The sequence below is a fragment of the Pholcus phalangioides genome, unplaced genomic scaffold (assembly GCF_987345545.1).
Source record: "Pholcus phalangioides strain wild (caught in Gottingen) unplaced genomic scaffold, Ppha-v1.0 ptg000017l_1, whole genome shotgun sequence".
Classification (NCBI taxonomy): domain Eukaryota; kingdom Metazoa; phylum Arthropoda; class Arachnida; order Araneae; family Pholcidae; genus Pholcus; species Pholcus phalangioides.
Window position 1 is genome coordinate 53,600,782 of NW_028301610.1, and position 12,972 is coordinate 53,613,753.

The 12,972-nt window shown below is 37.9% G+C and overlaps 1 protein-coding gene across 6 annotated transcripts in view; it reads right to left on the reverse strand.

The window, feature by feature from the left end:
• The window catches only part of LOC149074117 (uncharacterized), a 420,692-nt gene that overhangs the window by 47,586 nt on the left and 360,134 nt on the right, over positions 1-12,972 (reverse strand). For 2 of the 6 annotated variants that reach the window (XM_089246242.1, XM_089246238.1), the window contains 2 exons: positions 8,821-8,857; positions 6,308-6,415 (listed from right to left, as the gene is read on the reverse strand). Coding sequence is in view for 5 of the 6 variants with exons in the window: in XM_089246238.1 (XP_089102364.1) it covers positions 6,411-6,415; positions 8,821-8,857 (42 nt within the window). In the remaining variant the exon portion in view is untranslated. Of the gene's footprint in view, positions 1-6,307; positions 6,416-8,615; positions 8,858-12,972 lie in introns of those variants that run through there. The other 4 variants (XM_089246241.1, XM_089246237.1, XM_089246245.1 and 1 more) reach the window with 3 other exon arrangements.

Genomic DNA, 12,972 nt, shown 5'->3' on the forward strand with positions numbered 1-12,972 from the left:
ATTTAACATTTTCTGTACGGATATTTCACAGCATTCTCATATATTTTGAAATAATGGATGCCAATTCCTTTTCCCCCCACAAAATATATGAAATCGGGCAAATATTTTTCGGGTCCTAAACTGTTGAGACGCACCGGGCCCTTAAGTAAGGGTGGGCGTGTCGTCAAAAAGAATGGACCCACCCAGGTACGGCTCGGGGGTCCAAGAGAAGAATAGTCTCACAAAAATTAGATATGGTTGAAACTTTCGATTAATTTGCCTAATATGGCTTCAGAAAAATCACTTGGTTCTATCAGGGGTTTTTAAAGTTTTCCCAGCCACAGCACCTCTCTCCCTAATCAACGCTTATCTGCGACTCCCCAGAGCAATTTAACAAAGGGTCTCTTCGAAAAACCTTTGCAGGGTGCCACGGCACACAGTTCAAGTTGTAGAACACTCTACTTCAAAAAAAAGGATGTATGGTTAGTGGAAAATATATGTAAATATCGTGGCCTGTACAGAGAAATGACTCGCATACTTTGAGCAACACCAATCATTTTTGACTTCCTGCATCCCTGCTTCAGATGAACTTGAATATGATTGCAGCATGGGCAAATAAATGAAACTGGACTTCGAGCATTAATCAGTGTACATTCGCTCATTTTGATTCGAACAACCCCAGTTTCACTTTTGACTTGAATGGTAATATTTCATATGGAACTAGGATCCCTGTTTTGGGAATCCTCATCAAGGAGCGGCTTAAGTTTTCTGAAAATTATTCTGCGATGGTCAAAAAATGATGCTTGCTCTCTTTCTTAACAGGTCTCTGCATATTGTCCTGAAGTTATCCTTCTACTTCTCTGATGCTTCATCCTGGACTGGAGTGTACCATAAGATTTTGGTACATACCTACAGAGGGACCCAAGGCTGTAGTTGGGATGGGGGACTTTGGCGTCTGCCCCCCTAAATTGCCTGAAAAAAGGGAAAAGATGGCTAACTCTATTGTTCAACCACTTTGGTCCCCCTCCAAACGAAATTTCTGGCTGCAAGCCTGGAAGGACCATGCCTACAGAGAGACATAAACTTGGTTAAAGAGGAGCAAAGAGCCAGTAAAATACTAGTGGGTATACATGGCTTGAGCTATGAAGAGAAATTGCGTTTTTTGAATATGTTTAAATTAGGGGAACACAAATGTAGGGGATCAAAGTGTTGAAATTTTTGAACGGAGTAGGTAGGATGGACCGTGAGTTATTAATATACTGTCAATAGAGCGCTTTGACAAGGCAACACCAATATTGATTAGTAAGGGCACCTCCAAGTTGTGGTGTCGCAGAGAATTTTTCTCTAACAGGGTTGTGAATAAATGGAATAAATTTTAATCCTTGGTGTCATGAATTCTATCACAGTTTTGACACATTTAAAAAAAAGAAATACAACATTAATTCTGGGACGAATCGAGAAGTTATACAAATACAAATACAACGCCACAACAGGCAAAATGCCCAACGAGGTGGCTGATAAAAAGATGCCCATAAAAATATGGTTGTCATATGTTTCAAAAATACAGCAACCCAATTAAAAATGCAATTAACACAAATTACAAACAATATATACACATGATAAAATATTATACAATGCCCATAAAGAATACTTATGGTTGTCTTATTCTAAGAATGGATAGCTTCTCGATTTACCCCAACATGTTTATCGTATTTCTTTTTAAACGTGTCAATTGTGTTACAATTTACTACCTCCGGGGGTAAGCTATTCCATTTATTAACAACCCTATTGGAGAAAAATTCCCTGCGACACCATAACCTTGCATTGTCCCTCACCAATCGATACTGGTGTCCCCTTGTAAAAGCAGTCGATTGGCGGTGTACTAAAAGTTCATGGTCCATCCTATCCATCCCATTGAAAATTTTGAACACTTCGATCATATCTCCTCGACACCTGCGTTCATCCAATGTAAACATATTCAAAAAATGAAGTCTTTCTTCATAACTCAAGCCCTGTGTGCCAATAAGGACACGCGTAGCTCTTCTCTGCACCCCTTCAACCAAGTCTATGTCCCTCTGTAGGTATGGTCTCCAAAACCTTACAGCATACTCCAGTCCAGGACGAAAGAAGCCTCGAAAAAGCGGAAGAATGACTTTAGGAGAACGCGAAGAGACCTTTTTGAAAATAAGACCAAGCACTCTATTCGATTTTTTGACAACCGCTGAACAATGTTCAGAAAACTTAAGTCGCTCGTCAATGAGAATTCCCAAATCGGTGACTCTAGTTGCATCCGGGATAGTGACACCATTCAACTCGTAAGAGAACCGTGGGTTGTTCGAACCAAAATGAGCGACCATGCACTTATCTACGCTAAACGTCATGCTCCATTCATTTGCCCATGCTGCAATCTTGTTTAAGTTGGTCTGGAGCAACTCCCTATCGCTTTCATTTCCGATTACCCCCATTAGCTTCACATCATCTGCGAATTTGCTAGTAATTCCATCGATACCCTGATCGAGTTTGTCGATAAAAAGTGAAAAAAGTATGGGGCCAAGGACACTTCCCTGAGGAACTCCACTTGTGACGTCTGTCCAACCAGAGAATTCCCCGTTCACCATAACTCGTTGCGACCTATCTCTTAACCACGATTCTATCCAATTCAGCAAGTTGCCCCCTATTCCAATCTCGTGTAAACGCTTCAAGAGTTTGCCGTGTTGGACCCGATCGAATGCCTTCTGGAAATCAAGGTAAACAACGTCGACATTTTTGCTCTTACCCAAAGCCTTAGTCACGTAATCATAGAAGCAAAGGAGGTTAGTTACACATGACTTCCCCTTCCTGAACCCATGCTGATTATCCGACAATACATTATTCTCGTCTATCCACTTCACAAACTGCCTTTTGATGATAATTTCCAAAATTTTCGAGAGGGAGCTCGTCAAACTCACTGGACGATAATTAGACACCACTTCTCTACTACCCTTCTTAAATATCGGAACAACGTTAGCCAGTTTCCAATCTCTCGGGACGATACCCTCAGCAACACTACTCCTGTATATCTGTGCGACTGGCCCCAACAATTCATTAGCACCTTCCCTGAGAACCCTGGGATAGATATCATCTGGTCCTGGTGCTTTGCTTGCACATACATTTCTTAGAAGATTTAGGACCTCCACGTCTTCCACTTGAATATCGTTGAGCGTTTTATTACCCCATGCAACACCCGTATATCGAATATCATTATCTCCATTAAAAACCGACGCGAAAAAGTCATTGAAAGCACTACACATGCCTACATTGCTCTCTACTTTTGAGCCTCCTATCGAGAGGGGGCCAACTGTCCCCTTACATCCATTATTGACGTATCGAAAAAATGATTTTGGGTCAGAGCCAATGTTATCTGCCAACATAGATTCAACTTGCTTTTTACTATCCCTTATCGCTTTCTTCAACAGTCTTCTTTTATCAGTAAACAATGATAGGTCACCTCGTCCACTTTTATACTCTCTGAATGCTCTTTTCTTTTCAAGATAAAGGTTCCGCACGCTATCCGTGAACCATAGAGGGTGTGATGTACAAACACGCTTTTTTCGAACAAAGGGTATGACGTCGTGCAAAACAGAGGACAGCTTCATACTAAATTCTTCCCATTGACTTACCACCCCTACTGATTCCAACCGGTCTTTGAAAACTTCCGCTAACCTTCTTCGCAAAACATCAAAGTTAGTTCTCCGAAAACAAGGAACCAGTCTTTTGTTATCAACCTTACCCGAGGAAAAGTTACAGTGAAATCTGACAATACGATGATCACTGGAAGAAAACTCTTCCCCCACCGAAACATGTTCAACTAGATCCTCAGAACTAGTAAGAACTAAATCCAAAATAGCAGTACCCCTAGTGGCTTCTGATACATGCTGATACAAGAAATTTTCGAGCACCAACTTAAGAAAGTCTCTTTCATACTGATTTCCAGATGAAAGGTTCTCCCAATCAATACCCGGGTAATTGAAATCCCCTAGTATGAGAACCCTCTTTCGCTTACACATGTAGGAAATTTCATCATGCATTTTGGCGATATAGTTTTGATCCCTATTCGGTGGATTGTAACAAACCCCAACAATAAGCTTATGACGTCTTTTGTTCTCAAGTTCAACCCATATGGTTTCAATATCACTTCTCTGCACGTTACACTCTCTAGCCTTCAAACATGATTTCACGTATATCAACACTCCACCCCCTTTCCTATCAGATCTATTTCTCAAAAAAGTATCGTATCCGGAGATGTGTAAGAAAGATTCATCCCCATCCTTTGCCCAAGATTCTGTAATGGCTATAAGATCCAAGTCCTCCACAACTATCATAGTTTCTAAAAAATCTTTCTTGTTACCCAAGCTCCTGGCATTTATTAACACACATTTTAATTTGCCCGGTGGTTTGTTGTCAATCGAGAAGCCATCCAAGTCAGAGGTGGGTAATTCCCCGTCAGTACTGTTTTGATTATCATTAACTAACCCGCATTCCCGACTACGTGGTCTGGGAGTAAAAAACCTGACCTAAGACTATCGTAAACCTCCCAGACCCCTCTCTTATTTAGATGGATCCCATCCGAACGAAGCCACCTATCGGTAAATGCGGGAAGCTCCAAGAACGTGACCCCAAGTGAGGAGCAAATGTCCTTCAGGCCTATATTGAATTGGTGGATCCTACTCCTATATCCCCTACTACCCCTTGGCAGCACTGGAATCACTGCCACATCTGAACCCCCCTCCCTAGCGGATAATAGTAAATCCCGGTATTCTGACAGAGACTCACTAATATTCGCTCCTACCTGATTTGTTCCCACCCACAGAATCACCCGCAAGGGCAACTTTCGGCGATGAAAAACGTCTCGAACGTTGCCAATCTTCCCCCCAGGAAGACAACAGCGCTCGAAACCCCGAAAATCCCTACACACTCGGTTCCCAAGTTCCCTAACCATAGAATCGCCGATGATTAAACCCCTATCACTATCCCCCTCTACCTCATCCACGACCACCCATTCGCCCTCTAAAATGTCGTTGTTCGTGGAGATTGCTTCTTCATCAACAGGTGGCTCGACGACCAGAGGGTCCGTTATAACCGGGCCCTCTAGCACCCTAACTTTTTCCCGTAAAGCTTTGACCTCGAGTTCCAGCCTTTTTCTATCCAAGCACCCTTTACAATTGAAACTATCAGCTACTATACCCCTAGACCAGGGAAACCTCCCGTCGCAAGCTCTACACAACACTAGTCGAGGTCGAGGCATACTAACACTATTGCTAAAGCTAGATAATAATAATAATACTTAACAATACGAAAATGAGAAACGTTAACTGGAAATTAAAATAATGTAAAATACATTACTATGCAAAATATACGTAAGAGACTATACGAAAAAATTACGTAAAGTAGAATGCTCAGCACTAAATCACGAAGAATAAAATAAATATGTATATAAAGAATACAACACCCTCCAAAAAAAGTATTAAGCTACGAAGTACAATTTATACTCATTAGAATTAGCTAACTATCTCAAAACACTAACACTACAACAATAGGCCCAAATGGAAGGAAAACAACGTTATTGAGAGTACCCGGGAAAAAGTATACACTGTTTGCTAACACTAACGTCCAAAAACCTACGAACTTATATCAAAGAAGCGACCGAACCTGGCGAAAAAACAACGAAAATGAAATGCGAACGAGAAAAATAAATATAAGTCGATCGAAAATACACAACGAAAATTTAAAAAAAAAATGAGAGCAATATAAAAAAAAACCACTTATCTCACAATCCAACGTGCGCTAAAAAAAAAAGAAAATCACCGCAGAATATGACCCAACAATAAACAACACGCTAAGTAAAACTCACGAGAACAAAGAAAAACACAAAGAAAGACACAAAATGGCGTACTGGCGTGTCGGTGAGCGGAGCGCGATAATAACACGTCCGTTCCCAACGACGGCGAAGACGATTACTTAGATAAGACAATACTTAGATAAGACAATCAATAATTTTTCATTGACAGTGCATTATATTTTATCGTAATTAATTTTCTTCATGGTAATTGCTCTTATTCCAGATTGTATTTTAGATATACTTGACATCCATATTTTTTATCGGCATCTTTTTTCAGCCACCTTGTTGGACATTTTGCTTGTTGTGGCCTTCTAGATCATACTTTACATACATATTCATAGATCCAATTCAAAATTTAATGAAAACAATTTCTTTTTCTTTGTTTTCTACAATGTTCCATAAATAGAATATTGGCACTTAAGGAGAGGTGAAAGCAGAAACTGATGTCACCTGTAAGTTACAGTTGTACACCGATCTTTTTTTTCTGGAGTAACAGTATGATAAGCAATTTTCGCCTTTATATCACCAGTTCACATCTCACACAATGTTTCATTTATCCTAAAAAAAATATTTACAGATACTTGAATTCGCGATTCATTTCTAATGTCCATCATAGGATAAGAAAAACTATTGATGAAAACATTTTTTATTTTGCTAATTTATATATCAAGTGTTTTTTTCCATGCACAGCACATTGTAATCACATCATGACAGATGTATCACGCTAACAGCAACCACATTATCACCTTGAGAATTTTGCGTAGATATCTATTAACTATACGTCAGAATTCATCAGCTACCCAGACCAGCCGGAGTAGCATGAAACATTACACTCGAAAATATTAGTTCAACATGGTTAGAGAACAATCACAACATCATATGATGTTAGTAGATTAAGGTGAGAGCTTCCTGCTTAACACTCAGAATTGCTTATTGGCAAAGCCGGATGAACGGAAGAATGAATGCAATGCTGAAGCTTCAGCCTAGAGTATTTATAATGATGGAGAACAGGTTTTTCGTCAGACCAATCGGAATACTGTTGGTGTTCAGTGCACAGAGAAATCTATGACATTACTCAATGGATTTGTATATGGAGACGTGGCCTTGCAATTATCGAAACACTATTATTTATCTATCCCAGATCATGTTCCCAGGTTCAACAGTGCGCGAATTGGCTGCATCTGAGTTTGATTAACTTGTGATTCTCAACTTTGAAGAGTGAATGCAAGCCAATCTCCGTTTAAAAGTCCCGCCACAGAGAGCAATAGGCCTACAATGGTACAGATATTCAATCGTCACACTTCACTTTTTGTTTAAAAAATAGATGGCAGCATTAAAAAGTCACGCAAAACACTAGATAAGCACTCAGTAACACACATATGTATACAGGGCCAGTGCCAGGCATAAAGTGATGAGGCAGGTGCCTAGGGCGGAATTTATGACAGATTTGTTATGACAGTTTTCACTTTTGCAGATTTTTGCAAATCAAACTTATTTTAATGGGGGGTAAGTGCGAGTCTTTTATAAATAAAAAAAAAAGTGCAAGTAAATACAATAGTTTTGAAATGCTCAATTCAACTCTTTGATATTCAATGCACAATTTATTTCAATACATCTCCTTTTCCTCCATTTCCGAAAATTGCCACAGGTACAGATAGGCCAGACTACATTTTTTCTAGTTCCATTCATCCTCAGAAAAGTTCGAAATTGCATAAGTGATGAGAACTTGGGAGAATCTGGTTCCGGTCTCTACAGAAGCTAGCTTCTGAAAATTTGTTTCCTTTTCTTTGTAAAGGATCTTTTCACTCTCTATTAAAACTTTTCCAGTTGACTTTCCTTTTTGATGAATACCTCAGCAAGTTTAGATTCTTTGTTCATCTTTCAACAAACGCCCCTTTCAGCCAACACCATACTAGACATAGGGCTATCTCTAGCTTGGTGCTGTTTCATCATTTTTGAACGCATGTAACATATTCATATGTAATAGTAAAAATAACGTAAAAAATTGACTTTTACTTCAATTGATACATTCTGTGGTAAAGACACCCAAAATAACTTTCAATTTACTTCAAAATTGAAATTTTCACACATTTTAATCATAAATGGGGATTCTGTTAAAAAGTTTATATTAACTTCAAGTGTTTCCAAACTTGTTTCAAAAAATACTTTATGTCCTCTATGTACAATAAAAAAACTGAAAGTGTTTGAATCAGTTTCACTGATATTTTTGCAAATAAAAACTATATTCTGGCGGTTAAACCAGGGCTATAACTAGAGGGGGCAACTGCCCTGGGCAGCAAATTTTAGGGGGCAGCAGTTTTAGGTGGGAACAAAGAACACCATTACAAAATTATCAAATTTTAAAGTTGTGGGGGGCAGCAAAATAATGTATGCCCTGGGTGGCAAAAATCACAGTTACGGCCTTGGGTTAAACTGTCAATAAAATTTAAATCTTGTTAGGAAATGAGAAAGAAATGTGGCATAAGCATGTAAGACCCAAATTTGAACCAAGATAGGTATAGAATCACATCACAATACAGCAAAAATGGAAAAAAGCAAACTGTTTCGAAAGCTTCAAATAAAAAAAAACTTTGGTAAAACAATTATTGACTGTGACAAAAAGTTATGTTGACCTATTTTGAATGATAATGAATTCAAAGTTTTGAATTTGTAAGTCTCAAATGCTAATAAAGTCAAATTTAGGTACTTAACAAGAGGAATTAACAAAAAAAAATTTTGAGGGGAGAATGAAATTTTTAAGATACACCTTATATAAATTTATTTCTTCAAATATACATTTTCTCAACATGTCACATTACAATAAAGGTCCATTTGTATTTAATATAAAATCACAGTGGTTTAATAGCCGCACACATTAGATGATAAATATTTCTTTTACTAAAATGTCTGCATCAAATATTTTTTCAAATTAAATAAACAAAGAGGCACAGATTGTTCCAAACCTTGAATGAACAAGCTTCCTGGATTGTTCACTAGAACCTGGAGATAAAAAGTTTTTTCCTTCATTAATATTGTTCATGGTAATATTCACAGTCTGATTAATGAAAATAACATATAATTATACAAATGTTTCTTAAAGTATATTTTAATGGGCATCATTTTAATATACTGGCATCTATGCTCTCTACAAGTCTACAGTCAATAAATAAAGAAGTTTATCTTTTCCTAAATTTTAACATCGTTTTTATTTTTTTTTTCCTGTAAGATTTCAGCATATTTAATATAGAACAGATAAAGGGAGGCAAATTGTGATAATGCCCAAAGAGCAATACTCAGAGTTAATGACATCACATATTTTGAGTGGTCCTTATAGAGAATTAAAGAAATATCCATCCGATTCCCACTTGAGAAAATTGAAAGAAGTGGTAAAGACGCATGTCTCCCTTCCCGCGCATACAAAAAAGAGCATAATTCCATCAAATGCTATTTTGTCACGTATCTATGGCCTACCAAAAGTATGCAAACTAGCATTATCTCTCTGTCCCGTAGTCTCTAACATTGGTACATCTTCATACAGCGTCATTAAATTCCTTGTTCCAATTCTCTCTGCACTCTTTAAATCCAATAATAATATGGTTAGAAATTCGTTAGGCTTCGCTCAAATAATACATATGGTTGAGCCCAAACAATTTAACATGGTGTCTTTTGATGTAGTTTCAATGTTTACTAACACTCCCATAACTGGTAGTATTAGTTGTTTAGTAAAGCGACTTAAAATACAAATTTTTCACAGCCTGAAGTAGAAGAAATATGCAATCTCACATTCACATCTCTCACAAATAGCCTTCAGCTTTGATGACAAGTTTCACACCCAGACAGATGGTCTAGCAATGGGAAGTCTCATCTCCCCGATTTTGTGTGATATATATATATATATATACGGTATACGGATAAGTTTGAGAGTAAGTTATTGAACATTGTGTCCTTCTCATTTTATCGGATATACATGGATAATACTTTTGTGCTTTGTGACAGCTCTAAAGATGATTTACAACAATTGTTACTCATTATTGAATGACTTAGATCCTCACGTTCAGTTCACATCCGAATTTGATGGACGTATTAGTAAATAAACAGAAATCAATTTCCAAACCTCTGTCTATCGTAAGCCTTTCTTGGTCTCACTACCACCCCATTTCAGATCTTGTCAAACTTTCAGCATTTTATATTTATGTAGCAGGAGAATTTAACATCTGCTCAGATCGGAACACATTAGACCGTGAACTTGAAACCATCAGAGCAATTGCAAAAGATAAGGGGTTCAACACTAAGATCACTGACAAAATAAGTAGTAAAGTCTTGAAACCAAGGAACCACTTTAGTAAACATTACAGAGGCCACTCAAAGAAAGTGTAGTCATATCCTATAATTCATTACTCTCATTAAAGATCAACCCATATTTAAAAAAGTTTAACCTAACAACCATAGCTGTGCCTACTAAAAACTTTGGTTTCATGCCCTCTCTAATGATGCTATACCCCAGAATAAACAATGGGACATTTGTTATATTCCATGTGGTGATTGCCCTCTTGGTTATGTAGGACAGACAGACACACACAAGAGCAATAAAAGCAAGATTAAATGAACATGCTCACTGTGTTAAGAATCAGAAGTGTGAAAAATCACCCATCGATGCTCACTGTTGGCAAGAGGGACAGATTTAAATTTCAGTAAGTGAGGGTTTTTCAAAAAGTCAAGTCCACAGTTGATTTCTACGAAGACACATATATTTTGGCCTTCAAAAATATATTAGTACACGATAAAATTATACCACCGATCACAACGCCATGGCTCAAATTCATTATGTGGAGAATTCTAAGAAAACGCAAATAGACCAGTCAGGTAGCTCCATTCCACAAGGGTCCAATCAAGAAGCAGCATTACTATCACACGCAGGCTCTCTGGTTCATTTTAACCAATACATTTGAAATGAACAGACATGCTTTTTCTGATGAGCAACCGAGAGTTAAGATTTGGTATTCAATCCAAGTGGGATACTCAGTCAGCGTGATTAGTGGTTAAATATTTTTTTTCTCTGAAAGCGACGCCCATTGTGTGTCAAAATGCATTAGGAATTTTTGTATTTTTTGTGTATTTGCCTTATTTGTTATATAGTGACTTCTTAATATTTTTTAAGTTTCAGAAATAAGCTGTCTATCATGTATACCTCAGTAGTGTAAGGGTATTATTAGGATATCATTAGGATGTCAGACAGACATCGGAATGTGGAATGAATACCGAATATCAGAAAGAGTTTGGAAATTTCTACATGTCCGATATCGAATGGTATAATGAAAATGTATTCACTCAATGAACGCCAAAATAAATTTTTTCTCAAAAATAGTTTCAGTTTCATTTTTACATTATTTTGTTTAGAAGGAGAATATCTTAGACGATAATCAGTCGCTTTTGAAATAATACAAATTTTCCACATCTTAACACCAAAATCACCGCCAAGAACGATGGAAAACAACATTCTCATTTTCCCTCCCTCTGTCCTGGCAAGCACCAACAATGAAGAAGGAATTGCCATTTTGAAAGTGCCATTGTTACAAGTTGCAAACGCGCACAATTTAATGTTGTTTTTAAATGCATTATACTATTTATTCAGCGTGGAAAACATAATAGAAACCACCAAGCATAAAAATAGAAAAAAATATCAGTTATAAAAAATTGCACCTGGCCCATTTTTTTAATAATAAACAGATCGGGCCATAAGGAATTCTGGGCATAAATATTTTATGTATTAAAACTAAAACCCGGACCCTTTTTTTGATAACCGGATCCGGGCATGTTGAATAAATAATCTATGCATTAAAACTAAAACCCGGACCCCTTTTTTTTTTAATAAACGGATCCGGGCATGTTGAATAAATAAATATTCTATGCATTAAAACTAAAATCCGGACCCCTTTTTTAATAAACGGATCCAGGCATGAAAAATTCTGTAGGTTCATTTTAAATAATAAACCGATAAAAAAGAGGGCATGGCAATGGATGAATAATAAATACAATGAAATAATAAAACGGTATGATACAACCCGAGTAGATAATAATCCAAATGACGTGAGCTACAGAATGGAGGAATAATAATCAAAGAGACGCGCTGGAAATGGGACAACGGCTGTTTAGAATTTTTGGAAAAATGCAGTGAACAAAAGAAAAATCCTGTTTGGCGAAGCCAGCACCACCTGGTATCACCCAATGAAACCGGAAAGGTGTTAAAAAATACGGCAACTCAGAGAAGCATTATGACAGTCTTGGCGACTTATCGCGAGGAAAAAGTCGCCAAAGTCGTGGCGGACCATACTCCATCTGTTCCGTTTGTTTTACCATTTTTTATTCATTTTTTTTAAATTTATAAATCCCCTCCCCTCCTGCTGGGCTGTGATCTTTAACTCTGGCCCCTCTCTCCATAAGAAATTTACAGTGTGAGAAACAAGTAAGGGTCATTCCGGGCAGGGCCAGAGGGGGAGGGGGCAACTGTCCTGGGAGGCAAAATATAAGGGGTGGCAGTTTTAGGTGAGAACAAAGAACACTGTTACAAAATGATTGAATTTTGAAATTGTGGAGTCAGCTGAATCATGTTTGCCCCAGGCGGTAAAAATCCTAGTTACGTCCCCGATCTAGAGACGTAGGCATCGAAACCTGGGGGCTGAAGTTGATTGAGCTCTCCAATAAAGTTTGTGCTCAGCACCCCCCTCCTTCCAATAATTCAGGAATATACAACGCAACACACTATTCTGCCTCCTGCTTATGGGCTTAACTCCCATATATACAGGACGAATAGAGATTTCAATCCTTCTCAATATTTGCTTCATGTTGGCACCTCTTGTACCTGGTTTCAACTGGGTCCCTACCAAAGACATAGTAAGGCACTGCCTCCAGTGCCATCTTAACGCATGGGCCCACCCGGGCCTCAAGAGAATTTTCTAGGTAGGTTCTCAGAAAAATCACTTAGCCTGGGAGCCATGATCCTCGTGTTAATATATTTCATCAATAATAAATCGTGTACACTGACTGCCTCGAGCCAAATAGGGACCCCACAAAAGTTCACACTTGTTTTGCATAATAATTACCCTTTCAAGAGGAGC